Genomic DNA, 17,478 nt, shown 5'->3' with positions numbered 1-17,478 from the left:
ATGATTACAGTTTTGGATATTATTATTATTATTATATAAATAATAAAGTTGAAGAACTACCAGTCACTATTGTTCAAATACTCCTTCCTGACTTCTGAAGCAGACTACTCATGTCTTATTCAACATTTCCCAGATAACAAATGCTGATTATGAATCCCATTGTAGACTTATATTAAAACAGTTTTTAATGCTTACTGGTTTTGTTGGTTTGTTGTTTTGAGACAGGTTCTCATGTAGCCTTGGCTGGCCTGGCACTCACAGAGATCTGTCTTTACTTCCTGAGTGCTAAGAATAAAGGTGTGCACCCCACACCAGCCCTAGTTTTTACTGTGTGTGTGTGAGCCCGCTTGCACTCCTGCTCTTGGGTGCAGACACAGAGGCCGGAGGTCAATGTCAGATGTCTTTCTCTATCATTTGTCCACCTTAGGTTTTGAGAAAGGGTCTCTCGCTGAACCCGGGCCTCCCCTTTTCAGGTAAACTGGCTGGCCAGCGGGCTCCCGGGATCCCCCTCTCTGTGCTGGCCAGCGCTGGGGTTACAGGGGCACTGTGCCATGCCCAGCTTTTTCATGGGTGCCCGGGATCCAGGCTCGGGTCCTCAGGATGAGCTTGTGTGAGAGGCACTTTGCCCACTTAGCCACCTTCCCACTCACTGCCACAGAACCTCCTGCGCTCCTGGCCTGATGCTGAAGCTCTTTCTCAAGATGAGGAGCTCAGTCAACCTCTGAGATAGAAAGCTGGCTCTGCCACCGAAGGGACTGCCCAATGTTCCTGTGTCCCCTGTATGGTGCAAAAAATGCATTCCCTTTTGTGACATGTAAGCACCATGACTGCTAATTCTACCCAATCTCTTCATTTTCGCTGATTTTCTTTCTTTTCTCTTCTATTGCTGACGTACTTTGGCTCTCCCGGCCACCATCGGTGAGAATGCACACGTGTGGTATAGAAAATATAGAAACAGCGCTGCTATGGTCTGAGTGTCCCCCGGATTCCCGTGACTAGAGACTTGATCCTGGGGGTGGGTCACTGCGAAGTGCTGTGGAATTTTTAAGAACCGGGGCCAAGTGAGTTGTCCTTAGGACGTCACAAGTGTGCTCTCTCTCCTGCAACCCTGAAGTCCTCCTCTGCTCTTGGTTCTCAGAGGTGACTCCTGCCCCTACACAAAATCCTGCCCGTGATATGTCACCACTGGCCATCTGTGGTGATATATTGTGTACCCTAATAAAATTTGCCTGAGGATCAGAGAACAGAACAGCCACTAGATTAGACATAGAGGCCAGGCAGTGGTGGCACACACCTTTAATCCTAGCACTTGGGAGGCATAGATCCATCTGAATCTCTGTGAGTTCAAAGCCACCCTGGATTACATGAGATTGACTCAGTCTAGGAGAGAAACAGAGCCAGGCAGTGGTGGTGCACACCTTTAATCCCAGTACTTGAGATCTCATGCCTTTGCTTGGGAAATCACCCGCCTTTAATCCCAGAACTAAGAAGGAAGTGATGGCTGGGCAGAGAAAGGTATATGAGGCATGAGAAGACAGGAACTAGAGCCTTTTTCAGGCTGAAGAGTCCTAGAGGTAAGACGTGGCAGTGGCTTGTTCCTTTGTCCCTCCAATCTTTCAGCATTTATCCCAATATCTGGCTCCGGGTTTGTTTTTTTTTATTAGAAGACCATTTATCAATTTGTGTTACAACCATCTACACAGAGGCCAAGCCAGTGAAGATTCCAGATCTGAGACACTGAACCTGCAATCCTACTATGTTAGGTTCAACTTTTCCAGACTTCAATTTGTGCTCTTACTAACCAATGTTCTGGATCTCAAGCTTTAGTCCCTGAGAGAGCTTCTTGCTTCATTGAACGTAAAGTTTCCAGAAGGCAGACATTCAGACAAATGAAATCTTACTGCATAGGTTTTTGCTGTGGTATCTGATTGAAAGAAAATCAGGTACCACAGAAAAATCTTTGCAGTTTCCCTAATTTTCTGTTCTAAATCTCCAACCTAGGTTCTGTAAATTAGAATATCCTGTTTTTGAGACAGAGTTTCTCTGGAGCCCAGGATAGCTTCAAACTCACTATATAGCCCAAGCTGGCTTCAAACTCACAATCCTCCTGCTTCCTCCACACAAGCTCTGGGATTACAGTGTGCACCTCATGCCTGGAAGGACTACTTTACTGGGATTCCACAACAAAAGGACGGCAGTAATGAATGCAGCAGAACACAATTACCCTTTAAGGCTTCAGTTTCGATGTCTATCAGTGGCTTCCCCACATAAGCGATATCGTCTAGATTGTAATAGAGCCTCTTAATGACGCCATCGTAGCGGCTGGTGATGGTGACAGAGGCCTTGTCACTTTGAACTTCACAGATGCTGTCAAACTGAGAGACAGTATCTCCTTCTTTTACATACCTGGAAGAAAGAGACAAGGACACTTTTACATGACTAGTCATGACTACAAGCCATCCTTGCATGTTCGTGTAAATACCGCAATGTTACACGAAAAGCCATCCAGCCCACCACTGATGACCAGGGGTACACAAAGAAATGTTTTAGAAAAGATGGAAATGGCTTTCAGAGTGTCTTTAACAAACATCTCACAAATGCTGAAATTAAAAGCCAAAACTAAACCCTGTACTTCCAGGTTTATTTCAGGTTTTCTGCTTGATCCACTTTTTTGAGAAAATAAGTTCTTAAAATGCTACATTTAAGTGGTATTTCCTCATGTTGTATAATATTACATAATGAGGATCCCTTTAGAACAAATTAGAACATACAAAATTTGAAATTTCTTTCTGTCCAAACAGTGATACTCAAAATCTTGGATTCTGGATGCTCAATTGATAAAGCCTAAGCAAGTATTCTATACTCTGCAATACAAAATCTGAAGTAATTTTGGTAGCAAACATTTCAGATAAAATATATTCAACCTGTATTAGCTTTTTATCAGACTTAAAGAATGAACAGTTTTTAGAAATAAATAACAATAATGATAATGACGACGACGATGTCTTCAATATGCATCCTTTGTGATTTTAACTTGCCTAATGTCGTCCTCTTTTGCCTAGTACAGCTGTAGCCTTAAGAAACAAAGAACTAAAATAATGTCCCTAACAACTAGGAAAATTCAAACCAAAACTTTGAGAATTTATCTCACTCAAGTCAGGATGGCAAAAAATCAACAAAACAATTGACAAGAAATGCTGGAGCCAGTGTGGGGGAAGGAGGTTCTCTTCACTATTGGTGGGTTTGAAAACTGGTTCAGCCACTTTGGAAATCTCAAATCTGTGGAGAATTTTCAAAAAGCTAAAAGTCAATCTCCCGTACGACCCAGACATACTCCTCCCTGTCCACGCGCGAAGGAGTCAGGTCCTGCATCACAGGTACTTGCTCAGCATGCTCATTGCTGACAGCTGCTCTAGTCGCAATAGCCAGGGAATGGAACTAAATGTCCTTTCTCCGATGAAAGGAGAGTGAAAACGTGGTACATGTACACTGTGGAATACTATTCAGCCGTGAAGAAAATGAGATCATGGACTTTGCAGGTTCATAGATGGAACTAGAAAATATTGACTAAGGTAGACCAGACACAGAAAGACAAACGTCCTATGTTCTCTTTGATCAGAAGCTCCAATTCCCAAATCTTTAGAATGAGTACATATTGTGGAGGGACCATGCTGGGGTGGGAGAGCTGGGGAGCAAAAAAATCAGGGAAAGAGGGGAATAGCAGAGCACAGGTGATCTCATAAGGAAAAGCTGGGGAGGTGGGAGGGAGGCAAATACAAAAGAAAGAGAGAGAAAGGCAAAATAAAAATAAGAGTGTGTGAAAAGCCCACAAGGGCCAGCGGTAGTGACACACGCCTTTAATCCCAGCACTCGGGAGGCAGAGCCAGGCAGATCTCTGTGAGTTCGAGGCCAGCCTGGGCTACAGAGCGAGATCCAGGACAGGCGCCAAAACTACACAGAGAAACCCTGTCTCGAAAAAAAAAAAAAAAACAGAAAAAAAAAAAGAGAAAAGGCCACAAGGAACATACTATTAACTACCTACCTACAAACAAACCAACCAACCTATAATACACACAAGTCTGTGTATAAATAGTTTAAATGACATTTTCCCATTCTGACTGACAATACTCCCTCCAAGAGCCAAAGACCATCTAACGAAAGCCCAACACCAGCATGAGAAGCCTTCTTTTAAGTTGCTGGTCACAGTTGTCCAAAAGATTATTATAGATTATTGCTAACAACCACATCTTTATAGGGAAGGCTCCTGAGATTAACAGATGCTTTCTAATCAGAAAACAAGAATTCTAGAAGGCGGAGAGATGACATAGTCAATGAGTGAGTGAAAAGAAAAGACTGTCCTTAACAACACTACATTGGGGGCTGGAGATTTGGCTCAGTGGTTAAGAGCATATATCGGCGGGTCCAGGTTCGGTTCCCAGCACCCACATGGTAGTTGACAACAGGTAATTACAGTTCCAGGGGATCGGACACCATCTCCTGATATCTGTGGGTAGCAGGGATGTGGTGCACACACTTACATGCAGGCAAAACAGTCACAGACACTAAATTAAATAAATAAATACAGAAGGTTTTTTTTAATGTTATATTTATCTTGAGCCGGTGTGGCAATCTCAGCACTCAAGAGGCATAGGCATGCAGATTTCTGTGGGTTCCAGTCCAGTTAGGGCTAGATAGGGAGGCCCTGTCTAAAAAATAAAACATCTTACGTCTAGCAAAACTAGTTTTAGAAAATTAAGGAAGAGTTGGAGAGATGCCTCAGTGGTTAAGAGGACCCAAGTTTGGTTCCCAGCACCTATATCAGGTGTTTCATAACCACCCATAACTCCAAATATCCTATGATATTTTTTTTGTGCAGAAATGTGATTTTATTTGTATGTTAATAAATAAAGTTGCCTGAGGGTCAGAGCTAATAGCAAGCCATTTAGCCGAAGTCTGGCAGTGGTAGCACACACCCTTAATCCCAATCACATGAGAGGCAGATCTCTGTGTGTTCAAGGACACGGCCAGCATGGAGACACACGCCTTTAATCTCAATACCAACCATAGAGACCTGAAGGTCTGTATAGACAGGCAGTGACGAGGAGGTCATGTGGTTGGGTTTACAACCAATGAGAAGGCAGAGCAGAAAGTCAATATAAAGACAGACACGCAGGAAGTAGGTCTCTTTCTCAGGGGAAGGACGGCAGTGACAGCGAGGGGTAAGAAGGCCGTCTTGGTCTTAGCTCTTAGCTACTGCTCTGACCTCTCGGGCTTTTAACTCTGCATTTGGCTCTGTGTTTCTTATTTAATAAGACCATTCAGAATTACATCTACAAAACCCAGTTCCAGGGATCTCTGATGACTCTCACTATGAGGGCACCTGTACTCTTGTGCATACACACGCACATTTAAAAATAATAGAAATAAACCTTTTGTAAAATTAGTATCTTCCAGAACTAAAACTGATAAAACTAGTGACTAACACATTCACCCTTCAAGAAATGTTAAGAATCCTTCTGGTTGAAATGAGAAATGTGCAACAGTAACTCAAATTCACATGAATAAATAAATAACAATAAAGGTAATGACAGGCAGGTGAAAAGGGAATTCAAACAGTGCACTAGAAATAGCTAATTGACACAAACAAAGGTAGCAATGAGAAGAAATACATAAACATAAACACATAAAACATCAACAAAATAGCAGACAAAAATCTTACCTTAACAGTAACTACACAAAATATAAAAGGTTTAAACATGACAATAAAAAAAGCAAGCATTAGTAGAACGGATTTGTTTAAGTGATTCAACTATATGGATCTCTCTCTCTCTCTCTCTCTCTCCAGGGTCCCACTATATAGCTGAGGCTGGCCTCAAACTCAGAGCCATCCTCCTGCCTCAGCCTCCTAAATGCTGGGATTTTTAGTGTAGGGCACACTGTTCTACAGATAAAACCCTATTTTAAGCATTTTTCCAAGTATGACACAATGCATATACTTTTTTCTCGAGTCATTTATATATATATATTAAGTTAGAGAACAAGCACTAGTCAAGAAAGCTCTTAATAATTCTTCAAGAACTCATGGGAAACATGTGACATGTTTGTCATTTAAGAAAGTTTGAGAGCCAGGCATGGTAGGCACACTGGTGATCCCATCACTCAAGAGACAGAGGCAGGAGCATCACAAGTTCAAGGCCAGCCTAGGCTACGCATCGAGATACCCCCATCTTAAAAATAAAAAATAAAAAACTTAAATTTGGAATGAGGGGGATAGATCCTCTCTGTGTAGTGCAGGCTTACCTCAAACTTGAGATCCTCCAGCCTCACCCTCCAAAGTAGCTGAGAAAACCAGGCCTGGCCTTAAGATTCTCACTAGGAAAAAAATAATTTCCTCTTCTAAGAGCCTTAACCCTTTCACTATGCACGTGGATCTACAAAATTAATAAGATAGAAATTAATAAGTTAAAATTATTTTAGTCCGAAGAAAACTTGGTCTTGAAGTAAGGTATCAATAAATCAAATGTGCACAGTCCTTTGGAAAGGTAAGATATTTCCTACATATTACATTTTAATACTGTGAACAGGCACTGTAAGTTGGAAGAGCCATGACTGTTCCCTGATTCCACACCACAAGACACAGTGGCTCAGCAGCAGAGAACAGGTGCATCACAAGTTTCAAAGCCAGACGCTTCTGAGTCCATGGCTCAGTCACAATCACAGAGTGCCAGGAAAGATAACTGTTACTAACATCTTCTGCTTACAAAGCAAAGAATGCTAAGTGGAGGAAATGGCATTCACTGGCCTCAGTCCAGTTCTTTTTTTTTTTTTTTTGTTTTTTTTTTTTTTTTTTTTTTTTTCGAGACAGGGTTTCTCTGTGTAGCTTTGTGCCTTTCCTGGAACTCGCTTTGGAGACCAGGCTGGCCTCGAACTCACAGAGATCCGCCTGCCTCTGCCTCCCGAGTGCTGGGATTAAAGGCGTGCGCCACCACCGCCCGGCATCAGTCCAGTTCTTTAAAGAATATTTGAGCCAAGCACAGTGGAACATAACCAATATCCCAGCATCGAGGGCACAGGAGGCCGAGGCAGAGGATGGCAAGTTTGAGGCTAGCTTCAGCTACAGAGCAAACCCCTACCTTGAGGGGAAAAATAAAGAACTATGATGGGGGAGAATTTTCTTTAATCATCATAACTGCTACTTCTAAAAACCTCTAAAACTTAGTTCAGTGCCGGGCAGTGGTGGCGCATGCCTTTAATGCCAGCACTCGGGAGGCAGACCCTGGTGGATCTCTGTGAGTTTGAGGCCAGCCTGGTCTACAGAGTGAGATCCAGGACAGCCACGAAGGCTACACAGAGAAATCCTGTGTCTCGAAAAACAAAAAAAGAAAACAAAACAAAAAACAAACGAACAAACAAAACTTAGTTCAGTGCCAAGAGGTATTTTTTTCCCAAAAGATAAAAGACAAAAGGACGGAGAATGTCAAAGGCAGTAGAAGGATTCTTCCTTTGTTCCAAGCATCTATGTATGTGGGTATCTATTTATTTATATTATGTAATTTTAAAGTTTTTGTTATAATGGGGGGAGGCATGTAAGTATGAGACAGAGGTGCAGGCTCCCCCTAGAGGTGAAGTTATAGGCAGTTGTGAGCTGCCAAATGTAGATGCTAGGAATTGAACTCAGGACCTCTGGAAGAGCAGTTCATGCTCTTAACCACTGAGTCATCCCTCCAGTCCTAATTTTTTAAGTTTTCAGGAGGATTTTTTGATTTGTACCTTTCAGGTAAAGTGTCTCATAAGCCTACAGGCAAGGTATATCAGCTAACATGAACCACGCCTTCTTACTGAAAACCATTTTCAGTGTGATAGAGCGTTAGACGACAGGATTGCTTTTAAGATATTAGGAAGGAAATTGGGGATTCATACATTAGATTCTTCCAGAATCATGGTGGGCTGGGTGTAACTCAGAGGTGGTGTGCCTAGTTTGCAGGCTCGCTGCGCTGGATTTGACTATTGCTCTGTCCTGGTTTTGTATCGACCACCTCTTAGAAAGCAATCTCTTTTTTAGCTGAAGCAAAGAATAGACAGTTAAAGGATTTTTTTAAAAGAGAAAGAGACAGGAGAGAGGGCTCAGTCATCAAGGGTTCTGGGTTCAATTCCTAGCCCCCACATGGTGGCTCCCAACCATCTGTAACTCCAGCTCCAGAGGATTCTATAGCCTCTTCTGACCTCTGAGGGCATCAGGCATGCACATGCTGCAGACGCACATGCAGGCAAAACACTCATACACATAGAATAAAGTAACAGTCGTTAATAAATCACATCAAAGAAAGAGACTTGAGGGATAAGTTCTGCTACCAGCATATCACAAAGAAGTGTCCCAATTTGAGTCTTACTTTTTGCATATTCAATTAATTTTACATTGACTTAAAATTACGTGGGGACTAACTTACCATTCTTTAATAGTTACTTCTCGAATCCCTTCTCCAATGTCAGAGAGTTTGAATTGAACAACCTGTCCCTGTAGCACTTCAAAAATAAATGGGAAATGATCTCATTAAATATGTATCACCAATAGCTACTTTGATTCCTAAAATTAGAATATGTTCTCAAGTAGAGCAGAAATTGTTCCATCCTATAGACAACCAAACAAAAAAACAAAACCCCCAAAACTAAAAAAAAACCCAGTAATTTCTAAGTTTAAAAAAGCATAACCATTAAAGCATTACATAAGTTACTCCAAGACACAGATCCATTGCTACAGAACTTATGTTTTCCAGCTTCCCAAATAATGCTCTTTGGTAGGGTGACAATGTCTCTCCTAAGAAGTTTCCGACAGTTTGAAACAATACTGATGTACAAAAAAAAGGCCTGCTTTCAACTAGATCTCTCCCTTCTAATAACCATCCTTCAAACTTAGGACTACAACCAGGTCACTGCTCATCAGGAAGGCTTGGAAAAGTTTTCTTCTCCTTCTTCTTCTTTTTAGGCTTTGTTTGTTTGTTTTTTGTTTGTTTGTTTGTTTGTTTGTTTTTTTGGTTTTTCGAGACAGGGTTTCTCTGTGTAGCTTTGCGCCTTTCCTGGAACTCACTTGGTAGCCCAGGCTGGCCTCGAACTCACAGAGATCCGCCTGGCTCTGCCTCCCGAGTGCTGGGATTAAAGGCGTGCGCCACCACCGCCCGGCCTAGGCTTTGTTTGTTTTTTTTATTGTTGTTTGTTCTTTTGAGACAGGACCTCACTGTGCAGCCCTAGCTATCCTGTAACTTGCTCTGTAGACCAGGCTAACCTGAACTCACAGAGATCCCCCTGCCTCTGCCTCCCAAGTGCTGGGATTACAGGCATGCACCACCATGCCTAAACATTTCTAATATGTCCAAATTATGTTCTGCCAAATTATCCCTAAGACTTTTCTTTCCTATCTCCATCAGGCAAAGTAAAAGAAACTAAAAAGACTCAGGTGAGTGACCAGAGACAGTAGGTACTTAAACATACACCCTATCTTGTTTAGTGTACCCAATGTAAAGATCTCTGTTTTGTCTTCTGATACATCCCTAGGGCAGTGCCTTGCACACAGGTGATCACACTTCCTGAATGAAGGCTCACGGCAGGGAGATTGAACTAAATACTGTTGTTACTCTCATTTTCCAGGTGATGAAACAGATGAGCACCTTTCTCATTGTTCACAGCTAACAATGAATAAACAGGAAGCCAGGTGGTGGTGGTGGTGCACATTTTAACCCCAGCACTCAGGAGGTAGAGGCAGCAAATCTCTGTGAGTTTGAGGTCAGCCTGGTTTATAGAGTGAGTTCCAGGTTAGCCAGGGCTACACAGAGAAACCCTGTCTACAAACAAACAAACACCACACAGCAGCCCATATAACCTGCAACTGATAAACAGAGAGACCTAAAGTTCATGAGAAGTGTTCAGAGGACAAAGCAGGAAGTTGCTGTTCCTCCTGCAATGGTCTCTGCTTCCTCTGGGAAGTAACAAGTGATCAAGGATAGAAAATGAAGTCTTGGCTTGAGCAGAGTGAGTGTAGTGGAAGGCGGCCTGCCTCCACGCATGAAGCCCTGGGTTTTATCTCCAGCACCATGAGCACACACATACACACAGACACACACACACATAGACACACACACCACATATATATATATACACACCACATCACACACCCCCACACACATATATACACATACACCACATACACACGCATACACACTCACCACATACGTACACACATACACATACACACATTCCACCTATACAATTACCAAAATAAATTACTATACATATTGTATATGTGGTGCTAGGGATAAAAAAATATGTAGTGTGTAGTGTGAGTATGTTTTATATATATATATATGTGTGTGTGTGTGTGTGTGTGTGTATGTGTGTGTGTGTGTGTGTGTGTGTATATATATATATATATATAAATAGATACAAATCTTTTTAAAAACAGTGGGGAATGAAAGCTTACATTGTCTAACACTATTGCTGATGGCATTTAAAAGCATGGAGAATCTCGCCGGGCGGTGGTGGCGCACGCCTTTAATCCCAGCACTCGGGAGGCAGAGGCAGGCAGATCTCTGTGAGTTCGAGGCCAGCCTGGGCTACCAAGTGAGTCCCAGGAAAGGCGCAAAGCTACACAGAGAAACCCTGTCTCGAAAAACCAAAAAAAAAACAAACAAACAAACAAAAAAAACATGGAGAATCTGGCAGAATCTGCCTAGAATTTCCCTGCTTTCCATTGCCAGGGCCCCTGTATTTGCCAAATGCATATTTCAATACATATTGAAATCTAGGGTTCTTTGTCATGGTTCTCAACAGACCAGCAAAAAAAAAGTTCTTATGCCAGCCAGGCGGTGGTGGTGCATGCCTTTAATCCCAGCACTTGGGAGGCAGAGCCAGGTGGATCTATGTGAGTTTGAGGCCAGCCTGGTCTATAGAGTGAGATCCAGGACCGGCACCAAAAACTACACAGAGAAACCCTTCCTCGAAAAACCCAAAAAAAAAGCAAGCTCTTATGCCTTTGCCAAATCTAATACTTGAGGCCTCAAGTTCTTTACAGAGGCTGGGTAGCTGGGACAAAGGTAAGTAGATAAAGGCCAGGGAACTCTACTCAGGGGCAGTCAGGATGATTACATCATGCCATCGTAACAACAGATTAAGTTTCACCTCACAAACAGAATGATTGTGCACAAGGATATAAAGATGCTCTGTTCAGTCAGCAATTTACCTGAACTGAGAAGGTCACATCAGTGCTAATGAATACACCTAGAAAATCAGAGAATAAAGAAGAGACGACCGGGTATAACCCAGCCCCAACTGTAGAAAGATGCCAGCATTAAGGGCAGCTATGGAGTGAGGGGGAAAGAAAAGAGGAAATGGAGAGAGGTGGGGAGAGCCATGCTAGAAGTACAGGATCAACCTCTTGACTTTGGGAAGTCTTCCATTACTAAGAAGGAGGCGACAGAGATAACATTATTTGATGTGCTATTTGGGGAGTGTACTTACCAGCTGCTGTTCTCAGGGAGCGATGTGGTTGATTATGTTTGAGCAAAGGATAACTGAAGGAACACACACATTTTGGCTTCAAAACATGTACATTATTACATGTTTGAAAATAGCGAACACAAACCTATCAACGAGAGAACAAAACAAAAAAAGCATTTATAAATCCTCGGAGGCTGGGAGTAAAGCTCATCGGCAGAGTGTGTGCCCCACATGCAGAAAGCTGTGGGTTCACCCCACACACCCCAAATAAAAGTACAAACTATTTTAATGGCTGTTTAAGTACACACTGAAATCCATTCCATTCTGTTTTAGGCTGATATTCATGTCAATACTGAATTATCTAGGCAAATTCAGAATACTCAGCAGCAGGAACAATCAAACTGATGGAACTGATTATTTTCTAAATTGCTTCTGTCCCAGCAATCAAAGGAACTCAAACTCTACCATAGAGAAAACATGAGCATAAGTCATACTGCACCCACTGAGGCACATATGTTTGTATGTTTAAAACACTGTCCCCAACTCCTTACACTTCAGTGAGTGGGTATGTTTAAAACACTGTCCCCAACTCCTTACACTTCAGTGAGTGGGTATACTTCAGTGGCAAGAATCCCTGAACAATGCCATGAGGGAAAGCTGGGGCTCAGTGGCAATGCACTCAGCGGGCATTCCTAAGCCCCGAGTTCATCCTAGGACCACAGAAACAAACAAGCAAACAAACCAACGACAAAAGCTCCTCAGCCATTGTTAGCATTTAAGACAAAGAAAAACACTTACACGTCTAAAAGGTTTGTTTTTCCTCTCAGTACTGGGGGCTGAACCCATGGCTTGTTGGCACACTTTATCTCTAAGGAGCCCAGATGGCTTTCTTCTTTTTTAAGAGATATTCCCTTCTATTTTACGTGTCTGAGCGTTTGCCTACAGGTATAATATGTGTACTCTGTGCATGCCTGTTGCCCAGAGAAGCCAAAAGAGGGTGTTGAATCCTCTGGAGTTACAAATAGTTGTGAGCTGCCATGTGGGAATGGAAACCCAGTCCTCTGGAAGAGCAGCCAGTGCTCTTAACTGCAGGACTATTCTCCAGCACACTCACTGGTTTTCTTATGCTAATTTATAGATGACTCTGTTAACTACTTTGTATAATGCCTTAGTATGATAGGCCTAAGTGCACTCAACTAATATATCAAAACCTAAATGTCCTTAACTTATAATTCATTCTTAAAGTTAACCTTTCAATGTTATTAATATCCGATAACAACCTCACCTTTTAAACTACAATAATTTCTAGCCTTTGTTTTTGAGAATACTATTATGTATTTAAAACTTACATTTATACAGAAGGAAGTTTTGCTTAGAGAACATCACATTAGTTATTTGCAGTGTGGCAACAGGTCTCCCTATGCTGCCCACATTAGTCTTGAACATTGGGGCTCAAGTGATCTTCCTGCCTCAGCCTCCCAGACAGTTGGGACTATAGGCACATGCCACTACACTTACAAGTCATATTTTAATATGTATTTATAAGTAAGAATTTTATTCTTTTTCTGAAAGTAAGTAATATAAATCAAAAGTCTGACTACGGAATATATTTAAATTTATAATTTAAAAAATTACTTTATTTTATGTGTATTAGTGTTTTGCCTGCATGTATGTATGTGTATCACATGTGTGCCTGGTACCTATAGAGGACCCCCTTACTGTAAGGATCCCCCTTACTGGAGTAAAGGATGATTGTGAGCCACCACATGGGTGCTGGGAACCAAACTCAGGTCCTCTTTGAGAGCAGTAAGTGCTCTTAACTGTTGAGTAATCTCTCCAGCTCCTTTATTTAAATTCTTAAGTGGCAGTTATTTTTGATTTCTGAAGGCACAGAAAAACTGAGGGTTCCTTTCTTAAATTACATATCCTGTCTTTATCTCAAAGAACTCATCCTAAATTACCTTCCCCCCATATGTATGTATGCACACGCATGTGTTTGCGTGTTCACATTTGTATGTGTGCACATGCACACGGAGGCCTGAGGTTGACACTGACTGTCTTTCTCAGTTGACCTGATATACTTGAGCAGGGTCTCTCACTGGACCCAGGGCTCACCATTGCAGTTAGTTTGGCTAGCCATCTTGCTCTCGGGATTCCCTGTCTGCCTCCCACGTGCGGGGATTACAGGCAGCTTCCCATCCCCACCTGATAACTCACTTTTATAACTTTAGTGTGTGTGTGTGTGTATGTGTGTGTGTGTGTGTGTGTGTGTGTATGTCTATGGTGAGTGTGTATGTCTATGGTGAGTGTGTAACGTGAGTGCACATAAGTGAAGGTCAGAGGACAACTTTCAGGAGTCAACACTTCTGTCCTTCCACCTTGTTTTGAGGCAGGGTCTCTCTTGCTGTTTCTGCCCTTGCTGCACACTCCCGGCTAGCTGGCCAGCAAGCTCCTGCACCATTCTCCTGTCTCTGCCTCCCATTTATCCACGGGAGTCCTGGGATTACAGATGTGCACGATCACATCCAGCTTTTGACACGGGTTCCGGAGATCAAACTCAGGCCCTCAGGCCTGTGCGGCAAGTGCCTCTCCCCACAGAGCCATCTCTCCAGTCTCTAGTGCCTATATTTAATTTCTATGGAGAGTAATAGTTAGGAACTACAAAGCCTAACTAAAATCATTTAAGTTGACAGATAAAAACTGAGCAGATAGTGACTGGACTCTCTTCTCCAAACGCCCAGTTTTGTTTGTCTTTCCTTTTTCCTTCAATGTTCTCAACCCTGGCTCTTGGTCAACAAAAAAGAAATAATCACCTCTGCTTCTTCAGATAAAAAAATGTAGAGATGCCTAATGAAAATTATGAAGTATACGAATTCATCTTGATTTAAATAATACACCTCACATTTTAAACCCCTTAAAGAACATTTACCTCCAGAAGGCTCTCCCTTCAACAACACAGCTCTTACTGAGGAACTACTAACAGACCAGGGGTCACCAGCTGCCCAGTTAGAACGCATTGAGGGCTTTCTTACTATGCACCGGGGACTTGAAGTTTTCCATACACTGCCTCCTGGAAGAGGTACACTATTACCCTCCCATGAGGAGTTGACGGAAGAGGTGAAGTTATTTATTTGTCCAAGGTCATATTGCAGTTCAGGGGTAAAATCAGGCTTTGAAGACAAGTAAACCTGATGCCAAAGCCTAGGCTCTTCCTAACACATCACATTGCCAGGAGAAAGAATCCTTTCATTCAAGGTACAATGTAGGAGAAACAATTCTTTCTTTCTCCCAAGCATGGTCATGTATGCTCTTATTATTTGTAATAAGAAACTAAGCCCCCCAAAAAAATAAATAAATAAAAGAAAGAAAGAAACGCAAAACAAAACAAGAGAGTAGTGGGGAGGTTAGCTTGACCCTGGAGAAGATTGCAATTGGGCCTTGCGCAGTAAGTATGAATAACGAAGAGCAGAAGGGTACTTCTAAGGCGCAGGAAGCGGTGTGAACACAGAAATGGCAGCAAGAATTTGATTCGCATGGCTGCTTGATCAGATTTGTAAAGGAAAGCAGTGCATACTCAAGACGGTTGCTAAGTTATCCGTGAATGTCAGGATAAGGAGTGGGAATGTGTGCTTTGGGGTCACATTACAGACAGGGTTAGCAAACAGTCTACTTAGCTCAGGGGCTGGGGTACTATAGGTAAAGTCTGGAGAGAAAAGAAGGACCAAGGCGGACAGACACATGGAACACAGGCCCCTGAAGCCGATCACCAAGGACCGAGAAATGGCAACTGAGTTGCCACGGGCGTTGTGTGATTAACAGCAGCTGGATGGCTTTGACGAGAAAGAGGAGAGATTAAAAATCAGCAAAAGTAAAGAGACTAAAAGGCAACAGAAAGGAGGAAAAATGAATTTTTAAACCTGAGGAGGCATCCTCCCCTCCCCCATAGAATCACACTAGTTAAGAACGGGAAGGTAGGGGTTAGTTTTCCTCCAAACAGTGCAAAGCCATAGAAAGAGACTGGCCTTTGGTGCCTTACTCTTTTTTTTTTTTTTTTTTTTTTAAGATATTATGTAGCCCTGGGGTGCTGGAACTCCCTGGGTAGACCAGGCTGTCCTCACTCACAGAAATCTGCCTCTGCCTCTCAAACTCTGGGACTAAAAGCATGTGCTATCATGCCCAGAAAAGCCTCGGATTTTAAAGGGCATACTGCGGAGCTTTATAGTTGAGGCACTGATGCATGACTCCTAGGGAAGCAGAAACCCGACACAGCAAGACCCCATGCATATGAATAATTTATCACAGGCACTAAGATAAAAGAGCAAAACAAAAACTTCTTCTACTGAGTCGTGAACAATACTTAAAAGACACAATTCTGATGAGATTATCTGGCCCAACATGCCTGAGGTAATTCCAGTTTATACCTAGTGATTCATTATTATCAATAATTTAATATCTACAACTAGAAAAAAAAGAGGGAGGTGAAGACTTTTAGCTGATTAACATAATAAAGAAGTAAATACATGAGTTCAAATTACTTAGTCTTTTGAACAGGAGGACAAATCCCATTGAAAAATATAACACAGTGAGACGGTCCAGTGAGTAAAGGCTCCTGCTGCCAACCCTGGGAAAGTGAGTTCGATCCCTAGAACCCAAGTAGTGGAATGAGAAAACTGACTCCTGCAACTTGTCCTCTGATTTCCATGTGTATATCATGATACTTGTGTGTTCTCCCCCACACACAACAAATAAATATGAAAAAATTTAAATTCAATGGTGCACTTTGACTAAATTAGGAACCAAATGTATGACTCCTAGCGAAGCAGGAAACCAGACATAAAACCCCTTGCATAGGATTAATTTATCACAGGTACTAAGCCCCCCTCCCTTAAAAATGTTTGTGTAGCCGGGCGGTGGTGGCGCACGCCTTTAATCCCAGCACTCGGGAGGCAGAGCCAGGTGGATCTCTGTGAGTTTGAGGCCAGCCTGGTCTCCAAAGCGAGTTCCAGGAAAGGCGCAAAGCTACACAGAGAAACCCTGTCTCGAAAAAGAAAAAAAAAATGTTTGTGTAAGATAAAAAAGCAAAGAACTAAACAAATGCTGAGTGTGGTGGCCCACACCTTCAATCTCAGCACTCAGGAGGCAGAGGCAGGTGAAGCTCTGTGAGTTCAAGGCCAGCCTGGTCTACAAATAGAGAGTTCCATGACAGCCAGGGCTGTTACAGAGAGAAACTGTCTTGAAAAACAAAAAAGCAAAACAAAAACTTCCTTTACTGAGTCATTCAACAAATATTTATGTGCTCTCACAGTGTGCAGAATTACACAGGGTTACATATAGAAGGAAACACATGCAATTCCTGCCCACATGCAATGTCTAGTTATGGTAGTGACTGTAACTGGCCCTCATAATCTCATAGGGAGTGGCACTTTTAGGAGGTGTGGCTGTTGGAGGGGGTGTGGCCTTGCTGGAGGAAGTGTGTCCCTGTGGGGGCAGGCTTTGCGGTTTCCTACGCTCAGGATACCGCCCAGTGAGTCAGTTGACTTCCTGTTGCCTGCAAGATGCAGGACTCTCAGCTACTCTTGCGGTACCACCTCTGCCTGCATGCCGCCATGCTCCCTGTCATGATGATAAAGTACTGAACCTCTGAACTGTAAGCTAGCCACTCCAATTAAATGTTTCCTCTATAAGAGCTGCCGTGGTCATGGTGTCTCTTCACAGCAATAGAAAACCCTAACTAAGACACTAGTAGAATGAAAGGTAAAATGAAACACACAGGCCATTAACACTGCTACAACAGGGTGTCCTAAGGGAACCTCTGGAGAGAGTTAGTCTGAAGTAAGACTGCAGATTGAATGGGAGTAACCTAGGAGATGAGAAGTGCTGCAGATGAGGCAAGAGTCTTCAAGGCAGAGGAAATATATGAGCAAAGGTCTGGACTCAAGAGAGCACAGTGTGTGCTCAACTCCTTGTTTCAGAGTTCTCATGCAGATTAGT

General features: G+C 42.6%; 1 protein-coding gene across 1 annotated transcript in view; it reads right to left on the bottom strand.

The window, feature by feature from the left end:
• Dbt (dihydrolipoamide branched chain transacylase E2) overlaps positions 1–17,478 on the bottom strand; it is a 40,197-nt gene that overhangs the window by 19,865 nt on the left and 2,854 nt on the right. The window contains exons 2-4 of the mRNA XM_052730993.1: positions 11,509–11,632; positions 8,448–8,523; positions 2,225–2,406 (exon numbers count right to left, since the gene is read on the bottom strand). Coding sequence (XP_052586953.1) covers positions 2,225–2,406; positions 8,448–8,523; positions 11,509–11,632 — 382 coding nt within the window. The remainder of the gene's footprint in view (positions 1–2,224; positions 2,407–8,447; positions 8,524–11,508; positions 11,633–17,478) is intronic.

Source organism: Peromyscus californicus, unplaced genomic scaffold, assembly GCF_007827085.1.
Source record: "Peromyscus californicus insignis strain IS unplaced genomic scaffold, ASM782708v3 Scaffold_9__1_contigs__length_137607984, whole genome shotgun sequence".
In the NCBI taxonomy this organism is placed as follows: domain Eukaryota; kingdom Metazoa; phylum Chordata; class Mammalia; order Rodentia; family Cricetidae; genus Peromyscus; species Peromyscus californicus.
The sequence above is the reverse complement of the archived record's forward strand: the minus strand, read 5'-3'. Positions and strand labels throughout refer to the sequence as shown.